This window comes from Phocoena phocoena, chromosome 20 (genome assembly GCF_963924675.1).
Source record: "Phocoena phocoena chromosome 20, mPhoPho1.1, whole genome shotgun sequence".
Lineage (NCBI taxonomy): Eukaryota > Metazoa > Chordata > Mammalia > Artiodactyla > Phocoenidae > Phocoena > Phocoena phocoena.
The window spans coordinates 7068318-7095087 of NC_089238.1; the positions used below are offsets into that span (position 1 = coordinate 7068318).

The 26770-nt window shown below is 49.5% G+C and overlaps 2 protein-coding genes and 1 non-coding gene across 4 annotated transcripts; 1 reads left to right on the plus strand and 2 right to left on the minus strand.

Annotated features, from left to right (window-relative positions):
• Nucleotides 1-7210: 7210 nt before the first annotated feature.
• Nucleotides 7211-14839, minus strand: RCN3 (reticulocalbin 3). Its single transcript, XM_065898961.1, has 7 exons — nt 14792-14839; nt 14132-14379; nt 12059-12261; nt 10554-10726; nt 9765-9825; nt 8006-8205; nt 7211-7756 (listed from the first exon to the last, which is right to left on the minus strand). Exons 2-7 carry the CDS (start codon nt 14371-14373, stop codon nt 7649-7651), a joined length of 987 nt encoding a protein of 328 aa, XP_065755033.1. The 5' UTR covers nt 14374-14379; nt 14792-14839; the 3' UTR covers nt 7211-7648.
• Nucleotides 14840-15319: 480 nt separating this feature from the next.
• Nucleotides 15320-24835, minus strand: FCGRT (Fc gamma receptor and transporter). 2 transcript variants are annotated; one of them, XM_065898465.1, is made up of 7 exons: nt 24736-24835; nt 24214-24300; nt 23622-23873; nt 23224-23499; nt 16962-17231; nt 16113-16229; nt 15320-15798 (listed from the first exon to the last, which is right to left on the minus strand). In XM_065898465.1, exons 2-7 carry the CDS (start codon nt 24284-24286, stop codon nt 15719-15721), a joined length of 1068 nt encoding a protein of 355 aa, XP_065754537.1. In that variant the 5' UTR covers nt 24287-24300; nt 24736-24835; the 3' UTR covers nt 15320-15718. The 2 variants fall into 2 exon arrangements, with proteins under 2 accessions (XP_065754537.1, XP_065754538.1); XM_065898466.1 differs by lacking the exons at nt 23224-23499; nt 24736-24835 and having other exon boundaries at nt 24214-24286.
• Nucleotides 21916-21988, plus strand: TRNAW-CCA (transfer RNA tryptophan (anticodon CCA)). Its single transcript has one exon. It is a non-coding gene; the product is annotated as a tRNA-Trp (tRNA).
• Nucleotides 24836-26770: the final 1935 nt, after the last annotated feature.

Consider the following 26770-nt stretch of genomic DNA (forward strand, 5'->3'; position numbering starts at 1 on the left):
AACACCCCCAATCCCCGTCCTCTTAAGAGCTCTCAACCACCCCGAGTCTTTTCTCTCAGTCCCCCCCCCAAAGGATCCTGTTTATGTGTGGTACAGACCACTCCCCACCCCAAATAAAGATTTAAAGGTGCAAGATTGGAAATTCTGGAATTCCACAAGGAGACTAAATCCCACTCTTTAGTTCACAGGCCCTTTGAGACACTCTTTGCGGGGACGGGTGGGGTGTGAGTCAAGGTCCTCACTCTACGCCATAGGTTTCCTTTAAGATTTCAAAGGTAACAAGGAGAGGAAGCAAGGGTCAGACCACAGCTGAAGCTGTGGCAGGAGAAGGGAGGGACGGGAAGTGGAGACAAATTTTGTGTTTTCTCAACCAAGGTTCCTTAGACACTGGTCTAGAGTTCAGAGCAAAGGGGCTTCCCTGGTGGCGCAGTGGTTAGGAATCCGCCTGCCAATGCAGGGGACACGGGTTCGAGCCCTGGTCCGGGAAGATCCCACATGCCACGGAGCAACTAAGCCTGCGCGCCACAACTACTAAAGCCCGCATGCCTAGAACCCGTGCTCCTCGACAAGAAAAGCCATCGCAATGAGAAGCCTGCGCACCGCAACAAAGAGTAGCCCCCACTCGCTGCAACTAGAGAAAGCCCACGCACAGCAACAAAGACCCAGCGCAGCCAAAAATAAATAAATAAATGTTTAAAAATAGATGATGTTCAGAGCAAGAAATGGGCGTGGTGGGGCTTGGTGGGGTGTGCCCACTGGTGGCTCCAGCCTCAACCAGCCACAAACAGTACTTTAGGACAACTGTAATTACTTGTTGAGATTTTTTAATTGGGGAGACTTTTCTGGAAAGCGAAAACTATATAGACAGGGAGCAAATCCTTGGTGTCCAGGGGTGGGGGAGGGATTGACTACAAGGAGGGTTAACAAGAGTTTGAAGAGGGAGGATGGATCTGTTCTAATCTTAACTGTGGTGATGGTTGTATGAATATGATTTGTCAAAATTCACCAAAGAGAGTGGACTTTATATGAATTAAAATTTAAAAATGCAGAAAAGGGGCGGGGCATTTTGTGTGAGTAGATTTCCATTTCTCTTAAAGAAATCAGCTTAGGGATCCCAAGAAAATTAAAAACACGTTCATGCAAAAACTTCTACATGAATGATCCTGGCAGCACTAATGGTGTAGAAACAACCCATCAACTCAGTTGATGTCCATCAGCTGATGAGTGGATAAACAAAATGTGCTAGAGACCTACAATGGAATATTATTCAGCCATAAAAAGGAATGGAATTCTGATCCACGCTAAAACGTGGATGAGCCTTGAAAACATCATGCTAAGTAAAAAGCCAGATGAGGGGCTTCCCTGGTGGCGCAGTGGTTGAGAGTCCGCCTGCCGATGCAGGGGACGTGGGTTCGTGCCCCCACCTGGGAGGATCCCACATGCCACAGAGCGGCTGGGCCCATGAGCCATGGCCGCTGAGCCTGCGCGTCCGGAGCCTGTGCTCCGCAACGGGAGAGGCCACAACAGTGAGAGGCCCGCGTACCGCAAAAAAAAAAAAAAAAAAAAAGCCAGATGAAAGGTCACATATTGTATGACTCCTGTTATATAAAATGTCCAGAATAGACAAGTTCATAGAGATGAAAAGTAAATTAGTGGTTGCCAGGGGCCAGAGGGAGGAGGGAATTGGGGAGTGACTAATTAAAGTCCTGGTTTGGGACTTCCCTGGCGGTCCAGTGGTTAAGACTCCGCACTTCCCTGGACTCTGCATTTCCACTACGAGGGGGGCATGGGTTTGATCCCTGGTCAGGGAACTAACATTCCACATGCCACATGGTGCAGCCAGATAAATAAAGAGAGAAAGAAAGAGAGAGAAAGGAAGAAAGGAAGGAAGGAAGGAGGGAGGGAGGGAGGAAGGAAAGAAAGAAAAGAAAAAAGAAAGAGAAAGAAAAAGAGAAAGAAAGGAAGGAAAAGAAAGAAAGAAAAAGACAGTCAGTCCTGGTTTGTTGTTGGGGTGATGAAAATGTTCCGGGATCAGATGATGGTGATGGATACACAACCTCGTAAATTTAAAGATCACTGAATCGTACATTTCAAAGGGTTAATAATTTTCTAGTAGACGAGTTATAACTGAATGTTTTAAAAATCAGAAGATCTGACATCGTTGAGAGACCCCACCTGACTGCTTCTCCCAGGCTGGCTCTCAGAAGCTGGTGGATTCCATCACTGATCTGGAGGTGTCAGGGGTCACCAGAGAACTAAAAGCAGAAACATTTCCAAAGTTCCCAAAGTTCTCAGTAAGCACGTGGAGAAACTAGAATTTTCTTTACTACGCTGGTAGGCATGGAAACTGGGGAAACGATTTGGCAACATGTAGTAAAACTAAAGAATGGTGACTGCATGACCTGGCAATCTTACTCTGACCTCTGCAACCAACACACATACAAACAGGCTCAACAAAACACAAACTAGAATGTTCACAGCACCTCTGTTTGTCACAGCCACTTACTGGAAATGACCCAAGTTTATCAACAGCAGAATGCATGACCTGTGGGCCGTTCCCAGTGGAGTGCTATACAGCAACGAAAAGGACCACTCTGCCCAACACCTATGAGTGCACACAGCGTGCTTCTACTTCTCTAAGTAAACAGGCAAAAGTGTGCCCTTTGAAATTGGGGTAGTAGTTATCCTTGGGGAGGTGATGTCTGGGTCCTCCTGGGGGCTGATAGTGTTCTCTTTCTTCATCTGAGTACTAGTTACAAGTGTGTGCATGCAGTCTGAAAGTTAATGTTGCTGAACACTTGAGTTGTACACTTTCCTATTCATATGTTATTCTCCCATAAAGATGTCCTTAAATTCACTGCAATAACAAAGAGATGTCCTTGGCAGTTTGGCAGTGTCTACCGAATTCATAAATTCCATTTCTAGGAATTTATCTGCAGTTAAATTCATGGAAAATTACGGATGTGCTAGTGCCTTCTGTGCAGCATCCTTTGGAAGAGAAAAGACTAGAAACAACTTAAATGTTGTTCAGTAGAGAACTGGTTAAATAATTTATCCAGAAGAATATCACTCAGCTGTAAGACTGGGGAAGCCCATAAATAATTTTTAAAATTGGAGGATTCTGGCTCAAAAAAAAAAAAAAAAAAAAAAAAAAAGCATTGGGCTTCCCTGGTGGCGCTGTGGTTGAGAGTCCGCCTGCCGATTCAGGGGACACGGGTTCGCGCCCCGATCTGGGAAGATCCCACGTGCCGCAGAGCGGCTGGACCCGTGAGCCATGGCCGCTAGTGGAAGGAAGGCTTTGGCTTTAGTATCATCATATGTATTTAGAATTTTGTATCCTACGAGTATATTGCCAAAATTTAAAATGTGCAAAAGATTAAAAAAAAACAACAAACCTGGGGAGAGACACTAAGAGTGACCAGGTGCTGAGCAGGTATTTATCATAAGTTTCTCCATAAAAATAATTTGTTGCTATGTATGAGTATTATTTTAATTAAAAAAAAAAAATGTTTCCAAACATGCAGCCCTCAGAGAGCTACAAATTTGCCCTACTCCTTCCTAAACCAATTCTCCACAGTCCGCCACTAGGGGGCAGTATGTCATCATGTTTATAATTAAAAGCTTTGAGTCACACTTGGATTAAAATTCCAACCCTCCCACAGATAACAATTATAAACTCTGGATAAAACAAAACAGTTACTGTCAAGGTCTTATCCCAAGTTAAATTAGTCTCTTGACATATTTTAGCAATGCTTCTTTTTAATGTATGATTCATTTTCTGGGTTTTTTCCTGTTTATTGTGGTCTCCAGGAGGAATGGACTTTCCAATTAATTTGCAGGGCTTTAGATACCTGTTTGGTTATACTGGAGACAAAAGCAGGTCCATTGTCACTTTGAAGGGTGTAAGACGATCTAATCGGGGAATAATATCCTTAAGGAGAGCTTTCACCACTTCAGAGGCTTTTTCTGTCCAGGTGGGATATGCTTCCACCCATTCTGAACGTGTCCACAAACACCAGCAGGTATCTGAAATTTCCTGCAGCTTGAAGCATTTGAGTAAAGTCTATTTGCTGATCTTCGGTAGGGCAGGTTCCTTTGTGTTGAGTCCCCCTCACTCCTTTTCTTCCTGTACGACAGATGTTCCCTTGGGTTTTTATTACCATAAAGTGACAACTGTCTGACTTTTCCCACCCTAATGTAGTAGCACAAATTCTTGCACCTAGAGGATTTCATCATTCTTCCCTGTTTCTCCACAGAATAACCACAGAGCCATTCAAAGGCAACCATAAAACCATAAATAGCGATGAAGCATCTCTAACCATTAAAAGGATGCCTATTGGCCTTGGCATCCACCCACCAGGCTGCATTCTGGGATGGGCCTCTCAGTGATTTTAGGAACCAAGTGGAACCTTTCTCTTCTCCCTGGGAATGTCCTACTTTTGGACAAGAACAGACAGGTGTTTGTGTGTGTGTCTGTGTTCCTTTCCTTCATTTGACATCAATCTGTAAATGAAAAAATGGTACCAAAACAAAACAAAATGAAAAACCCCTAACAACAAACAAAAACCTAAATAAACCCTCAAGTTTGGTCACGTGATTTTACATATCACAAGAGCCATCAACTCAACCCTCACGCAACGCGACTCCTTGGAGAGCTGTTGGATCCAGACCAACAACACAGGAAACTGCAAGCAGCGGAATTAACACCACAGCAAGGGTGACGTTACATGGGGCACAGGGTCCCAAGAGAACCCTCCCTAGCCCTCTTGTGGAGATCCTAACAGGTACTGTGGCCACACATTGTTACCATGAAATATCATCTTCCTCTCAGTCATGGATTAACAGCTGTAATCAGATCACCTATCCAAAATACACCCCAGAGGACTTCCTTTAGGGATAGTAGAAACATTCCCCAATTTTTTTTTTTTTTTTTTGCGGTACGCGGGCCTCTCACTGCTGTGGCCTCTCCCGTTGCAGAGCACAGGCTCCGGACGCGCAGGCTCAGCGACCATGGCTCACGGGCCCAGCCGCTCCGCGGCATATGGGATCTTCCCGGACCGGGGCACGAACCCGTGTCCCCTGCATCGGCAGAGGGACTCTCAACCGCTGCGCCACCAGGGAAGCCCCATTCCCCAATTTTTAAAGACAGAAATACAAGACAAACAAAACACAAACAGTGCACACAAACGCCAGCATCCAAAGAAACAAACGATCCCGTTCACAAATCGGGGAAAAGTCCAGCTGTTATTGCCTCTCTCCAACAGGGTACCCCCACTCAAATACAAAACAAACTGGCTTATTCCAGAGGAAAAAGCCCCAAGTGGAGGAAAAAGTGTCCGGCTGTACACACCAGAACTACTTACCCTGCTGTATGGAGCCTGTCGGCTCCCACAGGTCAATTTCTTGCTCCCACTGCCAAGCGATGGGTCAGCTGGTGCCGCTTCGAGGAATTTTGAAGGGAAGATCCTCAGGACAAGCGGTCCCGGCAGCTGCTAGGGCCTTACCCGAAAATTCCCCAACCGGGGCTGGTTGGCCATGAGCAGCAAGGCTCCTGGCAGGCTTTGCAAAAATTGGTACTACTTGCCCCACGTCAGGCCAATAAATCCAGAGATGAGTCGTTGGGGCAAAGGACAGTGACTTCATTCACAAAGCCAGCATACTGAGAAGATGGCGCACCAGCACCTCAAAGAACCATCTTCCCCGAGTTAGAATTCAGGCTCCTTTTATACTAAAAGGGGAGAGAGAAAGTCCTGGTTCCAGGTCAGACTCCGGAGGTGTTAATTTCTTCCTTCCCTCAGCCATTCACAGGTGGGCCTGGTCAGGAGGTTTCCCTTGAGCTAAACAAAGGTGTTTTAGCTTAATGCTCATTACCTGGGAGGCAGGGTTCCCCGAGACGCGTCATTATGTATGATTTAAGCTTAAAGGCAAAATCCCTTTAGTGATTAGCTTGTAATAGAATACAAAATTCTTCCCTATTACAAAATGAGTGGAAAGTAGAGAGTTCCCAGTTTTCCCTACTATTAACATCTTGCACTAGTGTGGCACTGTTATACTTGGTAAATCAGTATTGATACATCACTATTAGCGAAAGTGTATAGACATATTAGGGTTCACTCTTTTTTTTTTTTTTTGGAAGTATAGTTGGTTTACAATGTTGTGTTAGTTTCTGGTGTACAGCAAAGTGATTCAGCTATAAATATATTTTTTTTCAGATTCTTTTCCATTATAGGTCATTATAAGATATTGACTATAGATCCCTGTGCTATACAGTAGGTCCTTGTTGTTTATCTATTTTATATATAGTACTGAGTATCCGCTAATCCCAAACTCCTAATTTATCCCTCTCCCCACTTTCCCCTTTGGTAACCATAAGTTTGTTTTCTGTTTCTGTGGGTCTGTTCCTGTTTTGTAAATAAGTTCATTTGTATAATTTTTTAGATTTCACATATAAGTGAGATAATATAATATTTGTCTTTGGCTTAGATCACTTAGTATGATAATCTCTGGGTCTATCCATGTCGCTGCAAATGGCATTATTTCATTCTTTTTTATGACTGGGCAGTATTCCATTGTATATATATATATCACATCTTCTTTATCCATTCATCTGTCGATGGACATTTAGGTTGTTTCCATGTCTTGGCTATTGTAAATAGTGCTGTAATGAACATTGGGGTGCATGTATCTTTTCGAATTAGTTTTCTCCGGTTACATGCCGAGGAGTGGGATTGCTGGATCATATGGTAGTTCTATTTTTAGTCTTTTGAGGAACCTCCATACTCTTTTCCATTGGCTGCACCAATTTACATTCCCATCAGCTGTGTAGGAAGGTTCCCTTCTCTCCACACCCCCTCCAGCATTTATTATTTGTGGACTTTTTAATGATGGCCATTCTGGCTGGTAGTATGAGGGGGTACCTCATTGTGGTTTTGATTTGCATTTCTCCAATAATTAGTGATGCTGAGCATCTTTTCATGTGCCTGTTGGCCACTGAATGTCTTCTTTGGAGAAATGTCTATTTAGGTCTTCTGCCCTCTAGTTTTATTTTTTGTTTCCAGGGACGACCTCAAACCCTGCCCAACCCCCAGAGCTCCCTCTTCAAATGCCTTGTCCCCTCCTTCAGCCCACAGCCCCCCAACTCCCAGCATGTTCCTCTCCCAGCCACAGCCCCCAAGGCCCCTGTTACCCCCTCAGGGAGACACACAGATGGGGCCCCAGCACTAGATTTTATTGCTTCCCTGGCAGAGAGGAGGCATCCTTTGGGCAAGTGCTGGGGGCAAGTTCGGGGCACCTGGGGGAGTGTTTCTCGTCTCTGTGGTGTGAGGCTCAGATTCGGAGCTGGGGGTTAGTGGAGGCTCTTACAGACTGAGCTTGGCGTAGAGGGCCTTGGTCTGGGTGGGGAGACTCTGCCAGTGAGAAGTGGATGGTCCCTCACTTTGGGTCTGTGAGCCCCTGGGGGGATCTGGGGGGGGGGGCTGCGATGTCTCAGGGAGAGAAGTTGACCCGGTGGGTCCATGAGAGCCCAGGGGCAGGGGGACACCGGAGGCTGTGTCCACATCCTTCAGGGCCGGACAGGGGGCCCTGGCTACTGGGGCCCTTCTGCGGGTCAGCCCATGGGGCGACAAGGCTGCAGTGGGCACGCTGGGGCTCAGAGCTCATCGTGGTGACGTGTCAGGTCCTCGCCGTAGTTGGTGGCCTGGCTGCCAACGAACATGTTCCAGTTGCCCAGGATCTCAGCCTTGCTCAGACGCCCGTCCTGAGAGGGGGTCAGAGGTCAGTGGGACGCCAGGGGGCCCTGCCTGGGAGACTCCTCCCTGGAGCCAAGTATGGCTCCCATGGTCTCCGTCCCCCTCTCCCTGGGTCTCTGTTCCTGCTTTTCTCCCTCCCCACCTCGATCTTTGTCCCTCTTTCTTTCTCCAGCCAAATTGGGACCCCAAAGTCCCAGGCCCACGTTTTGGTCATTTCTGCCCACCGGGCCAGCATCCTCCCCCCTGCGCCCCTGCACCTTGTCTGTGTCACTCTCGTGCAGCAGGTGGTTGGCCTCCACCAGCGGCTGGTCCTGGGCAGGGGGCAGCACCCAGTGGCCCACCTCACTCCCATCCAGCTTCCCGTCCTTGTTCAGATCTCGGAAGTCCCGGAACTGTTCCCGCTCTGTCTGCACCCAGGCTGGCTCCTCCTCCCCGGGCTCTGCCGAGTACAGATCCGCTGGGGTTGGGGGTGAGAGGGGGTGACATCAGGGGCAGTTCCTGGGGCCTCCCAGCCTGGCTCTGACACTCCTGGAGCCCGGAACCTTGGACCACCCACTTCACTTTCCTTCACCTCAGTTTCCTCTTCTGTTAAATGGAATTGATAACAAACCCGACTTGCAGGTGATCGTTATGCTGCGTGTGAAATTGGCTTCATTGATTGGTCATTTGATTGACTGAATCATCCATCCATTTGATTGATACACGCATGAAACAGAGTGTGCACTGTGGTGCAGTGCCTGGCACATAGTAGGCACCATAGTAGGAGATCCTCTAAAGCTACACTTTGAACAGCTCACCACACCCAGAACATCCCTGGAGATTCTAGGAGCCTCTCATTTGTTGCAATTATTTGTAAATGTTTGAAAAGCTCTTCACCCCAAGGGCCCACAGATACATTTGGAAGACATTACAACCTGACAAGTCTTTTTATACCAGACACAAAGCCACCATAATTAGGACAGAATGCCTTCTTCTACTCCGGGCCAGCCCAGGGGGCTGTCACAGGGAGGGATGTCCTCAAAGATGGAACAGGTGTGCCAGACACACAATTACCCACTTAGCCTTCAGCCTTCCTTTTTTTTTTTTTTTAATGGTCTTACGTCTTTTTTTTTTTTTTTTTTTTTTTTTGCCATGTCGTGCGTCTTGCGAGATCTTAGTTCCCCGACCAGGAACTGAACCTGTGGCCATGGCAGTGAAAGCACCGAGTCCTAACCACTGGACTGCCAGGGAAGTCCCTGGAGTTCTTTCTGACCAAAAAGAGAGAGAGAGACTTCTATCTTCCTTGAAGACAGAAAAAAATAAATGATGCTTAAATTAAAATGTCTTGCCTATGGGTTTGTTCCATAAAAGCATTCTATAAAGCAACGTTTTCAAACTTTAAAGACTTCCACGTTGAATAGCCTTCCCTTCAACCAAATTCTTTGTACCCCTGAGGACAGGGACAGAGGCAGAACAAATGGGAAACTGGGGCGTGTCTTGAGGGCTCCCCGACATCCTGAATAACAGGAGATGCAGCATTTGCTGTGTAAATGCAGGCTCAAGACAATTTCCCTGACATCCTATCCCAACCAAACACAGCCCCTGAGCCCTGATTTTGTAGAAACTCCACACCTTCCCAGGAATGGACCTTCTCTGTGATATTCTCTGCTCTATCCTCGACCACCAACATGCAGTAGGTGCTTGATAAATGTTTCCTGGCCCGGCACACAGTAGGTGCTTGATAAATGCTTTTGCGGTCTGGCAAACAGAAGGGACTCAATAAATGTTTCCTGAGCCTGGCACACAAAGGGTGTTTGATAAAGATTTGTTGGGCCCAGGAAATATATGTGCTCAGTAAATGTTCCTTAGGCCTGGCCCACAGTGGATACTCAGTAAATGTTGGGTGGATGGATGGACCCAGGCAGCAACCCTGCCCCACTTCAGAGAGCCTTCGCTCTAATGGCTGATATATATCAGCTGCCACCCATGCTCGGGAGAGGACAGACCTCCTTGGGAAGGGAATCAGGCCCCACTCACCGATGTACTCGTCCACTTGCACATAGCCGTCTTTGTTCTTGTCCAGATCCTCCAGGGTTTCCTGGGGAGAAAGAGGCATTAGGGCTGAGAAAATGCAGAAACAAAGGAAAACAGTCAAACAGGACAAAATATTATTAGTTTAGTCATTAAGCATAGTCAAGGACCCTTTAGTTCCTCTTCAAGGGCTATAGATAATATTCTGAGCCATGTCCTTTGAGCTGTCTTATAGGTACTGAAACCCCACGGGGTGGAAGAAGTTAACTACACCTGGCATGGGCAGGGGGTACAGGAGAAATCTCTGGTGGACTTTCCACTCAATTTTGCTGTGAACCTAAAATGGCTCTAGCAATTAAAGTCTAAAGGAAAAAAAAAGAAAAGAGAGAAGAGAAAAAAAATCCTGCCACTCTAAAATAGAGACAGAGTTGGCAAAAAAAAAAAAAAAATATATATATATATATATATATAAAGTAATAGAAGATGGGAGGCCAACAGGAATGGCCTCAGAGTGGACACTCAATGTCTGGGGTTGGGATTTTCCTGGGGTTCAGCCAGGATGGGGGCTATCTAAGGCACTGCTGGGGGATGTGGTTTTCTGAAGGCAGGCTGGGTGCCTGGACCCCAGATGTGAGCACAGAAAGGGGGAGGCCAGATCAGGAGAGATTAGATACTGGGGGGTTGAAGGGTGGGCACTGGAGCCCCGAAGGTAAGTGCTGGGAGGCTAGTCCTGGCATCAGAAGCCTGGGTCCCGGGAGGGAGGTGGGAAGCAGCGTTCCTCAGGCCCCCACTCACAGCAATCACGATGTCCCGCATGTGAGGGAACTCCTCAGGATGCAAAAAGGCCGTCAGCTCTTCCCGAGTGGCCATTGAGTCCCCATCCTGGTCAGCCACCCGGAAACGCCGCTCGTCCCGAGTCAGCATCTTCTTGTAGGTCTCTGCGTCCTCCACGTCGTGAAATTCTTCACCTGGGGAAGGAGGGATCTTGGTGGGATGTGCTTTAAGACAAAGGGATCTGAGACTTCCCTGGTGGTCCAGTGGTTAAGACTCCACCTTCCCATGCAGGGGACTCGGGTTCAATCCCTGGTCTGGGAACTGAGGTTCCACATGAAGCAGGGTGTGGCCAAAAATTAAAAAAAAAAAAAAAAAGACAAAGGAATCTAACTCTGGGGAGTCAGGGCAGGGAGACCTCCACCGAAATAATAATAATTAATAGTAGCTACCTTGTAGTGAGAGCTTATTATGTGCTAAGCTCTTTATCTACAAAATTGCAATTAATTCTCACAAAAAGCAAGCAAAAGGGGTTATTTTGTAGTTGTTGTTGTTGTTGGGTTTTTTATTTGGCTGCACTGAGCGGCATGTAGGGTCTTAGTTCCCCGACCAGGAATTGAACCCTCACGGTTGGCAGTGAAAGCACGAAGCCCTAACCATTGGACCTCCAGGGAATTCCGTTTTTTCATTTATTCTTACTTTATGAAGGAGAAAGCTGACTGTCAGAGAGAGGAAATAACTTGCCCAAGGTCATGCAGCCAGGAAGGATGGACTTTGAGTTGATACTGGCCCCCTGGGCCCCGAAGTCATGCTCTGGTGCAGTATACTGACTCAGCTTGCTGGACACAGAGGAGGGGAAGGACATTTTCAACAAAGGGAACAGTATGTGCAGAGTGTAGAGGTTTGAAGAGCACCGTGAGTTCAGGGAAACTGCAGAAGATCCATTTGGCTGGGGCAGAAAATGCAGAAAAACGGTGGTGGATGGTTGGGTGAGACTGGGCTGAGGAGCTAAGACTCTCTCCTGGGGACCCTGGGGAGCCATAGGGGGCGGTGAGCAGGGGAAGGTCAAGGTCAGCTCTGAGTGTGGAAAGATCCCTCTGGGTGTATGTGAGGGACAGGCTGGAGGGGGAGGCTGGGTTGAGGGTCCAGGAGGGAGTGGATAAGAGCCGTGGGGGGCCGAGGACTGGGGCATGGGGTTGGAGAGGAGGGAATCCAGAGGCAGAGGAAGAATAAACGGTTTGGGGCTCTCAGGATGAGAGGTCAGAGATCAAAGGTCAGGCCGATAGGGCTTGGGAGGTAGATGTCCCTGGTCAAGGATCTGAAGTTCCCCAGTGGATGTCAGAATGAGAAACCAGAGATAAAGGGTTGGGGGTTTCAGGGTGATGGGGTTCTAGAAGTGGGTAGACCCTGGTCAAGGGTCGGAGGTCAAAGGTCATGGATCTGGTTAACGGGCTTAACGTTCTCAGGATGAAGGTGTCAAAAAGGTCCGGGTCATGGTGTGTGTGGGGAGCAGGGGTCGGTTCGCGTACCCGGCTCGTAGTGGCCGTAGGTGGCGTTGCGCAGCTCCTCCCAACCCACACGCCCGTCGCGGTCTGTGTCGTACGTGTTCCAGGCCGCGCTCACTGAGTCCCGTATGTGCCGCTGCTGCGTGTGTGCGATCCACGCGCGGAGCTCGGCCAGCGACACCCAGCCGTCCCCGTCCCCGGCGCGGTCCATGCGGTCCACGATGCGCCTGCGAGCCGGGGCGGGGCACACGTCAGTCTCGGGCCCCGCCCACCCCCGGGTCCCGCCTTCTTCCAGGAACTCGAGACACACCCCCACATAGGGCTGAAAATGTTGTCCCTGAGTCGCCAGCAAATCGGAGGGAGGCGCCTGTCAATCCCGGTACCACGCCCTCCTCAGGGCTCTGCCCCCCTCAATCCAGGGTCCGCTCCCAGAGGCAATAACGCCCTTTCCGAGACGCGGCGGGCCTGTGGCTGGCGCTGCGGTCCACGACACGCTCGCTTGCGGAAAAGACCTATGACAATCCAGGGTCCCACTCTCCACTCTGGCCTGCACGTGCTCCATCTCTAGCTTGAACGAGCTGGGGAGGGGGGCAGGGGGCAGGGAATCACACCGTGCCCCTCGCCCGCAGATTCCCTGTCCCAAGACTCACTCTGAACTCCGATTGCCACGGCTACAGACTCTCCGGACCTCTCGCCGTCTCAGGCCCCGCCCCCTTCCCCTGGCTCTGCCAGTCTTCAGAACCTCTAGCCCCTCTAGCCCCGGCCTCTGCTCGGCCCCCTCCCGGGCTGCGAGCGTCAATTTCAGGCCCGTATCCCTGCAGCCCCGAGGTATGCTGCGACTCGCCCCTTTTCTCTAGTTTTTCCCAGCCGTTATCAGGCTTTCCCCCAACCATCAGCCCCAACACTGCAGGCTCAGCTTCCACCCGCTCCTCCCCGTGCTCCAGCCTGATCCTGTACACCTCCATGTCACATGTCAAGCCCTTTTAGGCCCCCACCGCATGCCCCGTCTCTCGAGCCACGCCTCTCGGCTCCCAGGTCCCATCCCTCTCCCCTGGCAATGCCCCGTCATTGGTCTGTGTTCTCGCCCAAGCGCTAACACAGCCCACATGGAGCCCTTCTTCCTGTCACCGTCCCGAAGCCCCCGCAAACCAGTCCCCAGAACTGAATTCGAGATGACCCTGCCCAGGTCGCTGATCCCTTCCTCCCGCGCTAGGCTGTCTCTGCTCTGTTTAGTAGGGGTCTGGCTACCCTGAGGTTCCAGCTGTGGTTCAGAGTTTGGGCTCTAGAGCCAGACATTTAGGTTCAAATCCTGCCACCTCTTCTTGCTGGCTGTGTGACCGTGGGCAAGTCACTTACCCTGTCTGTGCCTTAGTTTCCCCCTCTGTAAAATGGGGATAAATAACAGAACATACCTCGTAAACCGTGTGGGGATTAAACGACTTAAGTCTCGTAAAGCACTTTGAACAGCTCCAGGCATTGTATTATGTGTAAGTCTATCACTGCCTTTCCTCCCCCGTCCTTTCTACACCCAACCCCATCCATGCACAATATCCCAGCCAGCAGACCTGGCCACCACCGCTATCTCCACCCTGAATCTGGTGACCCTAGTCTCTTTTCTCCCACCTGGAAGACTGCAGTCACTTCCTCACTGGGCTCCCTGCTTCTTGCTCACTATAGTCTGTGCCCTGCATGGCAACCAGAGGGATCCTGTTAAAGCCTAAGTCAGCTCACGTCCTCTTTCTGCTCAGAGCCATCCCATAGCCCTTATCTCACTCAGAGAAAAGCTTAAAACTTCACTGTGGCCCCAAAGGCCCTGCACAACCTGACCCCTTTGTTCTCTCTGCCACTACCTTCTACTCTCTCCCTCCACTCACTAGGTTCCAGTCACATAGGTCTCACTGTTCTGCAGACACATCAGGCACATCAGGCCCGATTCTGCTTCAGGGCCTTTGCACTTACAGTTCCCTCTGCCTGGAATGCTATTCCCCCATACAGCCACGTGTCTCATATATTACCCTCTCATCGAGGCCTCCCCTGACCTCCTCCCTCTTTAAAATTACAACCCTGAATCCTCCTCCCCCTCCATCTCTCTCCTACCCCAGACGGGCTTGGCTTTCCTCTGGGGTGAGTTGGTCGAATTCCTTGGCCACTTCTCGTCCCAGAAAAGCCTCATGATCATATTGGAAGTTCCCGTGAGCGTCATCATGAGTGGCCTCGCTCAGGGGGGCCGCGTGGTGCACCCTCCCCTGGCCATGAGGGCCGGCGTCAGGGGATGGCTTTCCCTGGGCTCCGCGCCTGAGCAGCAACAGCAGCAGCAGAAGTGACGGTCGCCACATCATCAGTCCCTGAGGAGTGGGGAGGCTAGGAGTCAGGGGTCACAGAGAACAGGACAGAGACGGGACAGGAGGATGGGGATGGGGGAGCCTAGGACAGGACAGAGAGTTGGTAGCTGGCTGCAAAGTTTTGAGCTCAAGAAGGGACAGGAAGGGGAGAAGGAAGGCGGGGTTCTCTGAGGTTAAGCCAGATGTGGGGACCGAATCCTCTGAGGAAGTCCCAGAGGCGTACCAGAGCCGCAAGTGGGGAGGATTCAAGCGGGAGACATGGCGCAATTCCCAAGCGTAGTTCAGGGCGGGGTCGTGGCCAGAAAGAAATCATGCAGGCCCCCGGGCATCGCTTTCAGCTTGGTCCCCAATCCTCCACCCAAGTGGACCCGAACCGTCCTCGCTGGGCAGGGCAGCCGCCCCCGCCTCCCTTTACCCGGTCAGGCAGCTTCACTTCGCTGTCTAAATTCCACTCCGAGTTCTCCAAAAAGATGCCCAATTTGGCTGCTCTCCAGCCAGGCCCCGCCTCCTGCAGCGCAGAGGCCCGCCCTCCTACCAATGAGTGCTCTTGAGGGCCTCATGGGGCGGGGCCGATGAGAGCTGGGCGGGCCAAGGGCACCCCTCGCCACGTCCACAAAGGAAAGCGCAGCCCCTTGAGGTTCGCCCCGCCCCTTCCCAGGGCAGGCGGGGTGGGCAACACCGGAGTGACACGGCCAGGGGAACTACAACTCCCAGCAGGCGTCGGGGCGCCGTCCCCGACCACCTGCAGTTGTTCTAGCTCCAAAGCCTCACGGGAGGTGTAGTTTTATCTTCCCCTTTGTCCGCAAGTTTTAGGAAGGAAGGGAAGCAAGAAGCCTGAGGAGGCTTTCCTTTCCCTCAAGGAGGGAATAACTCTTCCGTTCCTCCAAGGAGTCAGGTCAGACTCCAGCCAAGAATTCCTCAAAATGCCGGGCACAAACATCCAGTAAATATTTGTGAAATTTATTAAAAATATATGACTTGGTATATAAAATTGGTAGATTCCACTATAGCAACAAATTAGCCTCAGGAGAGATTTGAAGCCCAAGGCTTACACCATTTATTCCTCCCACAATTTCCTAAAAAGTTGAAACGATGAGAACACAATGATTCGGGCCCAAACCCATGTTATATGTGGAGGTGGAAGAGAGCCATATATATCAGGAGGGGAAACTGAGGCAGGCCACAGAAGGAGAAATCCAGAGGGCGGACATCGGGCTCCTTCTGGAGGCTCAGAAATACCAGGATTCCGGGAGGTCTCACAGCATGAAAAGGACCTGACTACATTAGCTGGTAGCAGCCAGGATGGGGGACGATCTGCAGTCGCTGCGAATGCATTTATATCCTAAGATTCAGCTTCCTTGGACAGGCCAGGAGTGGGTAGGAGGGCCCCTACATCATCCCCACGGAAAGAGATCCAAGGGGCTGAGGAAAGAGGGAAGGGGGAGAGATCATTAGAATCTTTGAAATCCTCTGGGTCTCTGACTTCCCCTCCCCCACGTGTGTGTGTGTGTGTGTGTGTGTGTGTGTGTGTGTGTGTGTTTCTCAGTCTCTGTCCTACCCTGTGGGTTTCTATACGCTCTGAGTCTCTGTTTCACCCCTCCAGTTTTCTGTCCCCACCACTCTCTGGGTCTCTGTCCCTCTCTGTCTAGACCTCTGTCCCCCCAGGAATGTGTCTCCCTCGTTTTGGGGGATCTCTGTCCCTCTCTCTGAGGCACTTCCCTCTCCCTGTCCCACACCTGGCAGCCCCTTCCTCGTCCTCCTCCACAGAAGAGCTCCTCCTGCAGCCACTGTCATGAGCAGTAAGAAGCCGATGACGATTCCAACCACTGGCACCGAGGACTTGGCTGGTGACTCTGCAGCCAGAGAATGTTGTGATATGTTTAATGGACCCTCCAGCACATCTGAGTCAGGACGGGGGACTGGGGGTTCTCAGTCCCTCCCAAGCTCAGAGATTCCAGCACCAAGTTTTGGGGGAGTGGAAAGGCCACTCACATGATGTTCTAGGTCTAGAAAGCCCCCAGGTTGTATGTAAGAACCAGCCATAGCAAGAGGGGTCTCAGTCACTCTGGTCAAGAGATGTGTAGCAGCAGGGTGGGTGGTGTTCCAAATTGGAGAGGAGGGGTGGGCACAGAGCAGTAGAACATCAGACTCATAGAGGATTGGCAGCAGCAGACAACGAATGGTCAGACTCCACGAACACTAGCAGCAGCAGGACGGAAGGTGGTCAGACTTAGGGAGGACTTTCCATAGTGGTTAATGGGTGGCCCGACTCAATGAGGCCAGCAGCAGCAGGACGGAAGGTGGTCAGACTTAGGGAGGACTTTCCATAGTGGTTAATGGGTGGCCCGACTCAATGAGGCCAGCAGCAGCAGGATGAAAGGCACTCAGACTTGGGGAGGCAAGCAACACAGGACAAAAGGCTGTCAGGCTTTGGAAGAACTGGCAGTGGTGGGGCAGAAAACAGTCAGACGCAAGAAGAACTAGCAGCGGCGGAGTGGAAGGTGGTCAGACTCAGGAAGGACTGCTGCAGTAGAGGGAGAAAAGGCAACCAGAAGCAGGAAGCATCACCCTCAGCGGGACCTCACCCAGCTCCACAGTGAGGGGCTGGGCCAGCCCTGCATGCTGCACCACGCAGCAGTAGTGGTGCTCGTCGCCACTGTTGACTGTCAGTGATGACCAGGCGTGGAAGGAGCCATCGCCGTTGGGGCCAATGTCACCCTCACCAGAGCCAGCTGCCATCCCATTCCGTAAGAATCGCAGCTGCAGCTCGGGTGGGTAGAAGGAGAAGGCGCTGCAGGTGAGCACAGAAAAGCCAGGGCTGCCTGGTCGGGCCTTCAGGCGCATGGAGGGTGGCTCTGCAGACAAAGAGGCAGACAGGCCTAAGTTCCAGGCCCATGAACCCCCAAGGCCAGGCCCAGGGTTGGAGAGGGACATAGAGAGGACTCCATTCCTTCCACTCTATCCAGGAGGCCCCACCACGTGACCTGTGACTTCCTGAGCCTAGAGAATATAATGGTAAAGGGGGAAGGGCCTTCCCAGGGGTACAGAGACCCAACCTGTCCACCATGAGGGTATCCATCTCTCACCCAGTCCTTCCTACAATGACACATACTGAGCATCTACCATGTGATGTGCCCGGCACTCTTCTAGGCACTGGGGATACAGCAGTGAACAAGAGAGACAAAAGTCCCTGTACTCATGGAGCTTGTGTTCTAATGAGGGGAGAGAGATGAATATTTGTGTACATGTAAATAAAATGGAAAGAGTTTATGAAAGTGTGATGAGGGAAAATAAGACAGACCCAACAGTCATTCAAAAGATAGTAAAAAAAAAAAAAAAAAAAAAAAAAGATAGTAAGAGAGGGACTTCCCTGGTGGCGCAGTGGTTAAGAATCCACCTGCCAATGCACGGGACATGGGTTTGATCCCTGGTCCGGGAAGATCCTGCATATCACGGAGCAGCTAAACCCATGTGCCACAACTACTGAGCCTGCCTGCTCTTGGGCCCGTGTGCCTCAACTACTGAGCCCGCGTGTTGCCACTACTGAAGCCCACGCACCTAGAGCCCATGCTCTGCAACAAGAGGAGCCACCGCAATGAGAAACCCGCGCACCACAACGAAGAGTAGCCGTCGCTTGCTACAACAGGAGAAACCCGTGTGCAGCAACGAAAACCCAACACAGCCAAAAAAAAAAAAAAAGAAAAGAAAAGATAGTAAGAGGATATGAAAAATTTCATGGGCTTCCCTGGTGGCGCAGTGGTTGAGAGTCTGTCTGCCGATGCAGGGGACACGGGTTCGTGCCCCGGTCCGGGAGGATCCCACATGCTGTGGAGCGGCTGGGCCCGTAAGCCACGCGCGTCCAGAGCCTTGCTCTACAGCGGGAGAGGCCACAACAGTGAGAGGCCCGCGTACCGCAAAAAAAAAAAACCAAAAAAATTTCATGCCAGCGCATTTGAAATTTAAATGACCTGGACAAATTCCTGAGAAACACAACCTTCTCAAACTGACACAAAAAGAAGTTTTACAATTGAATAGTAATCCTGTAACTATTTAAAAATTTTAATCAATAATTTAAAACTTTTCTACAAATAAAATTCCAGGTCCAAGGCCTTCCCTGGTGGCACAGTGGTTAAGACTCTGTGCTCCCAATGCAGGGGGCCCGGGTTTGATCCCTGGTCAGGGAAATCGATCCCATATGTATGCCACAACCAAGAGTTCTTCCCAACTAAGACCCAGCGCAACCAAATAAATAAATAAAATAAATATTTTAAAAATAAATAAATAAGTAGAACAACCTTCTTTAAAAAAAAAATCCAGGTCTGGATGACATAATTCATGAACTATACAAAACAACTAAGGAAGAAATATACCACTTTTTTTTTTTTTTTTTTTTTCGGTCGCGGGCCTCTCACTGTTGTGGCCTCTCCCGTTGCGGAGCACAGCCTCCGGACGCGCAGGCTCAGCGGCCATGGCTTACGGGCCTAGCCGCTCTGTGGCATGTGGGATCTTCCCGGACTGGGGCGCGAACCCGTGTCCCCTGCATTGGCAGGCGGACTCTCAACCGCTGCGTCACCAGGGAAGCCGGAAATATACCACTCTTACACAAATTTTTCCAGGGAACAGAAAAAGAAGAAACCATTCCCAGCACATTTTATGAAGCCAATGTACCTTAATAACAAAATCTCACAAGGACATAACAAGAAAGGGAATTTAAGGCCAATATCACTCATGTAAATACACTCAAAGTCTTTAAAAATATTAGAAAATAGAATCAAGCAACTTATATAAAGGATAACACATTATGATCAAGTGAAGTTTATTCCAGGAATTCAAGGTTGGTTTAACATTTGAAAGTCAGCTAATATAACTCACTACGTTAGAATAAAAGCGACAAAGCAGAGAGTCATGGACATATACACACTAACAAACGTAGTAAGGTAGATAGCTGGGGGGAAGCAGCCGCAAGGCACAAGGATATTAGCTCGGGGCTTTGTGACAGCCTGGAGGGGTGGGATGGGGAGAGTGGGAGGGAGGGAGACGCAAGAGGGAAGACATATGGGAACATATGTATATGTATAGCTGATTCACTTTGTTATAAAGCAGAAACTAACACACCATTGTAAAGCAATTATACCCCAATAAAGATGTTTAAAAAAAAAAAAAAAAGCGACAAAGCAAATGGTCACTTGATAAAATTCAGCACCATTCAAAATAAAAAAAGAAAACAAAAAAACTCTTAGAAAATGGGCAGAAGACCTAAATAGACATTTCACCAAGGAAGACATATAGATGGCCAAGAGGCACATGAAAAGATGCTCAACATCACTAATGATTAGAGAAATGCAAATCAAAACCACAGTGAGGTATCACCTCACGCCCAGTCAGAATGGCCATTATTAAAAAATCTGGAAACAATAAATGCTGGAAAGGGTGTGGTGAAAAGGGAACCCTCCTGTACTGTTGGTGGGAATGTAAATTGATACAACCACTATGGAAAACAGTAGGGAGGCTCCTTAAAACACTGAAAATAGAACTACCATACGACCCAGCAATCCCACTACTGAGCATATACCCCGAAAAAACCATAATTCAAAAAGAGACAATGTACCACAATGTTCATTGCAGCACTACTTACAATAGCCAGGACATGGAACCAACCTAAATGTCCATCGACAGATGAATGGATAAAGAAGATGTGGCACACGTATACAATGGAATATTACTCAGCCATAGAAAGAAACGAAATCGAGTTATTTGTAGTGAGGCGGATGGACCTAGAGTCTGTCATACAGAGTGAAGTAAGTCAGAAAGAGAAAAACAAATACCGTATGCTAACACATATATATGGAATCTAAAAAAAAAAAAAATGGTAGTGATGAACCTAATTGCAGGGCAGGAATAAAGAGGTAGACATAGAGAATGAACTTGAGGACTTGGGGTGGGAGGGGCAAACTGGGGCAAAGTGAGAGTAACATGACATATATACACTACCGAATGTAAAATAGTTGGCTGGTGGGAATCAGCAGCATAGCACAGGGAGATCGGCTCAGCTCAGTGCTTTGCGATGACCTAGAGGGGTGGGATAGGAAGGATGGAGGGAGGCTCAAGAGGGAGGGGATGTGGGGACATGTGTATGCATATGGCTGATCCGCTTTGTTGTGCAACAGGAACTAACACAGTATTGTGAAGCAATTACACTCCAATAAAGATCTATTAAAGAAAAAAATATTGAGGGCTTCCCTGATGGCACAGTGGTTAAGAATCCGCCTGCCAATGCAGGTGACACGGGTTCGATCCCTGGCCCGGGAAGATGCCACATGCCACGGAGCAACTGAGCCCTTGCGCCACAACTCCTGAGCCTGTGCTCTAGAGCCCGTGAGCCACAGCTACTGAAGCCTACGTGCCTAGAGGCCATGCTCTGCAACGAGAAGCCACCGCAATGAGAAGCCCACGCACCACAACGAAGAGTAGCCTCCACTCACCGCAACTAGAGAAAGCCCGCGCACAGCAACGAAGACCCAACACAGCCAAAAATAAAAACAAATAAAGAAATAAATTTATATATTTTTTTAAATTGAAAGAAAAAAAAACCTCTTAGCAAACTAGGAGTTGGAGGAAACTTCCTTAATTCATCAAAGGGCATAACATAAAAATCTATAACATAATACTTAATAGTAAAACGCTGAATGCTTTCCCTGTGAGTTTGAGACTACAAGATGTTCATTATCACCACTCTATTCAACATTGTACTGGGGATCCTAAGATAAGGAAAATAAATAAAAGTTACTAAAACTAGAAAAGAAAATAAATAAAACATGTCGAATATGACATGATCCAAAAGAATCTAGGAAAAATTAATAGCAGTAAGTGAATTCAGCAAAGTTTCTGAATACAAGGAAAATATATAAAACTCAATAGTATTTCTATAAATCAATAGTATTTCTATAAACTACAAACTATAAGAAAATGAAATTTTTAGAATTACCATTTACAGAAGCATCAAAAAATGTCTAATACTTAGGGAAAAAAATCTAACCAAAGGGGTGTAAGACCTCTACACTGAAAACTACAAAATATTACTGAGAGAAATTAAAGGATATCTAAACAAGTACAGGGATATACTGTATTCATGGATTCGAAAACTTAATATGGTTAAGGTGTCAATTCTCCCCAAACTAATCTATAGATACAATTCAATCACTATTGAAATCCCAACAGAATTTTTGGCAGAAATTGACAAGCAGAAATGTATATAGAGATGCAAATGACATGGCACAATCAAGGCAATAAAACTGAAGAACTTAACTGCTAGATATCAAAACTTTCTATAAAGCTACATTAATCAAGAGAGTGAGGTATTGGCTGAATTTCAGTCCAATAATCAGTGGACTAGAAGAGAGAGACCAAAAAAAAAAAGAAAGGAAGGAAGAGAGGGACTTCCTTTGCCGTACAGCACAGGTTCGATACCTGGTTGGGGAAATAGGATCCCACAGGCCGTGCAGCATGGCCAAAATAAAAAATTAATTAATTGAGGGGACTTCCCTGGTGGTCCAGTGGTGAAGACTCCATGCTCCCAATGCAGGAGACCCGGGTTCGATCCCTGGTCAGGGAACTAGATCCCGCATGCCGCAACTAAAGATCCCTCGTGCCGCAACTAAGACCCAGCACAGCCAAATAAATAAATAAATGTGTTTTTTTTTTAAGTTAAAAAATTAACTGAGCCATGTACTTTAGGTAAGTAAGTCACACCTCAATAAAAAGCAAAACAAAACAAAACAAACAAAAAGAAAGATGCTATAACGAATGAATGGACAAAACAGTGGCATGAGAGATAATAACGGGGGTGGGATGGCACGTCCTAGCCAGCGTGGTCAGGGAGGGCCCTGCTGAAGAGCTGACATCCAAGGGCAAACCTCAAGCATGAGAAGGACCCAGTCATGGTTGGATTCCAAGGAAGAGAATCAAAAGCAGAGCGAACAGCAGATGCAAAGGCCCTGAGGAAGGAAAGAACCTGACATATTGGAGGAAAGGGAGAAGGCCACTGTCGTTGGGGGTGTTGTGAAATTACAGTGGTGGAAGGCAGCCAGACCATGAGGAGCTTGCAGGCCTTGGAAAAGAGTCTGGATTTTAGTCTAAGACTAGTGGGGATCTATGGGACAGTTTTAAGCACTGGTGGGATGGGAGTTCATTTATGTTTTTAAAACATTCTTCTGGCTGCTAGGTGGAGGACTGTCTATGTTGAGGGCCGAGATGGAAGTAGGAATTGCACTGTGGGGGAGGCTGAGGACAAGACAGCTGTAACTACAGCCCTTAAGTTCCCCAGCTGTGTGTGTAATTATAGCTCAGAGTGACATACGCTGTGTGTAACAAAGGTCACACAAGATCTTGTGGGTGTCCAAAAGAGGCAAGTGAAAGCCTCATGGGCCAGAGTGGAACCTGACACCGGTGGCATCTGGCACCAGTGCAACTGGCAAAGGTGAAGAAATGGGAGGCCTGGTGTGAGCTGAAGGGGCTCCGGGTGATTCTGTCTGGCCAAATGGAGCAGATGGAGAAATGTGAGTTTGAGGAGAGGGACAGAGGCCATGCCACGTGGCGTCTCAATGCCCGGCTGAGGGGCCTGAGCTGTGTCCCAAGGGCTCTAGGAGCCACAGGAGGGCCACGTGCAGGAGAGGGGCAGGGGCAGCTTGGGGTGGAGAAAGACCCTCTGGGACATGATTGCAGGAAAGCGGGGTAGACTGGAAGCCTGGAGGCTGGGGAGGAGAGGCTGGGGAAGAAGATGAGGCCTTGGGCAGGGCCTTGGGGATGAAGGGGTCCGTGGGCGTCAGGACTCTCGGCGGGGTTGCTCACCCTTCCACTCCAGGTTGCCTCGGCCCCTCTCCAGATGCCCCAGCAGCCGGTGGGGGCAGGAGTAGAGCAGGAAGGTCTTCTCCTTGTTGACTGCCTCGGGCTGCTGCATCCACTTGATACTGATGGTCTGGGACTCAGGCCAGTCCCCATCCCAGGTGCCCATCTTGGGGTCAAACATCATGAACTCCTCGCCATTCAGGGCAAACTTGGCCACAGGCACCGAGACATTGTCAGGGCCCAACTCACAGCCCAACAGGCCCTGCAGGGTGTAGGGACCTGGGATGCCCAAACACAGATGAGCAGGGCCCAGGAGCAGGGGCCTTGGTCCCCTCCTCCCTCAGACCCAGGATCCAGGCCCCAGCACCGTCCATCCTCAGACTCAGGAGTTCCAGCCTCACCTCCTTCCCCTAAAACTTGGAGAGCTTCGAGGAAGAGCTTCTCCTTGTTCCTCAGGTCTGTGGTCTCTTTCTCCCAATACCAGGACACCTGGCTTTCCCAGACCCAAGCGCCGTAGGGCTCAGCCTCAGCCCGCAGGTTATTGTAGCTCAGGTACTGCTGTGGACCCAGCCAGCCCGACACCCAGAAGGCAGGAGTCCCCGAGGCGGGGGCGGACACGGCCGTGAAGTGGTACAGGAGGGAGCGATGGTTCTCTGCCGGAGACACATGTGAAGAGAGCAGATGGGCCGGGGTACCTAGATGGGAGCAGGACAGACACCCCGAGAGAGAAAAGACCCCACCGCAGATAGAGAGGCCGGAACCTGAGAGGAGGGCCAGACCCAGAGAGAGGGACAGAGACTCAGTAAGAAGGGGACAGGTGTTTCCCAGACACACCGCCAGAGGGAGGAGATCGTGAGAAACGAAGTCAAATGAGGCAAAGAAGGAAGTGCCTGGCTCGAGTGGGACCTCAGATTTCGTTTCCTTTGCTCTTTTCCCGGCGGGCGCCACCTCCCTCGTCCGCGGCAGCCCCGGCGCCCCCCGGAGCCCCCTCACCTGCACTCAACGTCCCAGGCAGGAGGACGAGCAGCAGACCGAGCCCCCAGGGCTGAGGCCGGCGGACCCGCATCCTCAATGGGAGACCTGGGGCGGGAGGGGGCGCGTGACTCCTCCGGACCCCCACCCCGCCCCTCCCTCCCTCCCCCAGCTCCCGCTCGGCTCCCCTCGGCCACCCCGCGCGCCTGCGACTGCGGGTGGAGGGGTTCGATCCCGGAGGATGACAACATCATCACAAGGGCCAGGAGGGCCACAAGGCCCTCCTCCTCGATGAACTTTCACCCCTTAATTGGATCCGAGCTGGTTAATTAGTTACAGAGCCTGGATAGGCTGAGAGTCCTCGCTCGGAGTTCGGCCCCGCCTCCTCCTCCTCCCTCAGACCCGCGGGTCCCGGCCCCCCTCTCCGCGCCCCTCCTCCCTCAAACCCCAAAGTCCAGATCCCCGGCTCCCTCCTCCCTGAGACCCTGGAGTCCGGGCGCCCGGCCCTCTCCACCCTCGGTCTTGGGCCCCAGCTCTGCTCACGGCAGCCACGATCCCTTCCCTCCTGCGGCCCCAGCTGGCTCCCGTGACTAGAGACCCCAGTTCCTCTCTCACATCCTGTCCGGAGACGGCTCCTCGACTCCAGGAATATCCAACCCCGCCCCCCAGCTGCAGGGCACACCCCGGGCCCTGGGCCCAGCCCGTCTGAGTGTTGGTCTCTGCCTCTCTCTAGAAACTTTTTGGTTTTTTTTTCTCTCTCTCTGTTGCTCCCTTATTTTCTTATCTTGAGGGTGTCAGCCACCCAGCAAATTCATGACGAAGTTGGGAATCAACATTATCGGAGTCCCAAACTGGGAGTTCTGTGTGCGTCCCCTTCTTAGGTCGCTGTCTGTCCCCACCACCCGCTACGCCCGTCACTAGCTCCTGCTGTGATAAAAGTCCTCCAGATACTTCCACACTTCCTCCTTCCAACCCCTCCCCCAAGGGGCCCCTTAAAGTGCGCCTGCAGTTCTTTAATATCTTCTGATATGACCTTAATAACGCACAGACCCAGTATACTATATCATGCTTCGGGGCACCCTCCAACCACCCACCGGCAGCCCACACTCCTGCTATAATGCTCCCATTCATTTGTTTTACTGTGGTAAAGTGCACAAAACAAAGGAGTTACTATTGGTTACATTTAGTGCATTCACAATGTTGAGCTACCATCACCACTATCTAGTTCCAGAACTTTCTCATCACCCCAAAGGGGACCCTAGAGACGTTAAGGGGCCCCTGCTCCCCCCAGCCCCTGGCAACCACAAATTTACTTTCTCTCTCTATGGATTTTGCCTATTCTGGACGTTTCAGATGAATGGGATCCTACAATATTGTGGCATTTTGTGTCTGGCTTTTCATTTAGCATACTGTTTTTGTTTGTTTGTTTTTGGTCGCGCTGCATGGCTTGTGGAAGATCTCAGTGAAAGCACGGAGCCCTAACCACTGGACAGCCAGGGAATGCCCCAGAATATTGTTTTCAAGATTTATCCACATGGTAGCCTGTATCAGGACTTCGTTCCTTCTTATGGGGGGATAGTATTTTTTTTTTTGAATTTTATTTTATTTTTTATACAGCAGGTTCTTATTAGTTACCTATTTTGTATATATTAGTGCATATATGTCAATCCCAATCTCCCAATGCATCAGGTGGATAGTATCCTATTGTAGGGACTGACCACATTTCATTTACTCATTCATCAACTGATGGACATTTAGGTTGTTTCCACTTTTTGGCTATTGTGAATAATGCTGCTGTGAACATTTGTGTACAAGTTTTTTGTTTTGTTTTGTTTTTGCATAGCTGTATTCAATTCTTTTGGGTATATACCCAGGAGTGGACTTGCTAGGTGGTCATATGATGTATTAGTCAGGGTTTTCTGGAGGAACAGAATCAACAGGAGATATATATATATATATATATATATATATATATATATATATATATATATATACACACACACATATATAAAGAGACTTGGTATAAGGAATTGGCGCACGTGATTGTGGAGACTTGGTGAGTTCAAAATCTGATAGGGATGGCCGGCAGGCTGGGGACTCGAAAGAGTTACATTTCAAGTCTAAAGGCAGGCAGTCTGGAAAACCAAGAAGAGTTCATCTTGCAGATGAAATCCAAAGGCAGTCTGCTCTCAGAGTTCCCCTTTGCTTGTTGGGGGGAGGTGAGTTTTCCACCTTCAACTGATTGGATGAGGCCCACCCACATTTTGAAGAGTGGTCGGCTTTACTCAGAGTCTGCTGATTTCTGTGTAAATCTCAGCCCAAACACCCTCACAGAAACATCCAGAGTAATGTTGGACCAAACAACCGGGCACTGTGGCCCAGCCAAGTTGACACATGTGTTAAACGATGACAGATGGTAAATCTATGTTCAACTAAGTGAGGGACCTCTGTTCATTTCATGACTCTCCCTGGGTCCTGCTAGAATATCCACTAAGATCCACCCTGATGCTGAAGGATCCCGCTTTCATGTCCCATGAGTCCTAAAATACCTTGGGGAACTTGCCATGCCCAACCGTCA

Coding starts and splice junctions, on each gene's coding strand:
- RCN3 (XM_065898961.1), bottom strand. CDS start 14,373: ATGATGTGGCGACCGTCACTTCTGCTGCTGCTGTTGCTGCTCAGGCGC. Junction 10,727..12,058: donor CTACGGCCACTACGAGCCGG/GTACGCGAACCG, acceptor CTCCTTCCCCAG/GTGAAGAATTTCACGACGTG. Junction 7,757..8,005: donor ACGAGAGTGACACAGACAAG/GTGCAGGGGCGC, acceptor ACCCCCTCTCAG/GACGGGCGTCTGAGCAAGGC.
- FCGRT (XM_065898465.1), bottom strand. CDS start 24,286: ATGCGGGTCCGCCGGCCTCAGCCCTGGGGGCTCGGTCTGCTGCTCGTC. Junction 23,500..23,621: donor CCAAGTTTTAGGGGAAGGAG/GTGAGGCTGGAA, acceptor TGGGCATCCCAG/GTCCCTACACCCTGCAGGGC. Junction 17,232..23,223: donor AGGCAACCTGGAGTGGAAGG/GTGAGCAACCCC, acceptor CTTTGTCTGCAG/AGCCACCCTCCATGCGCCTG.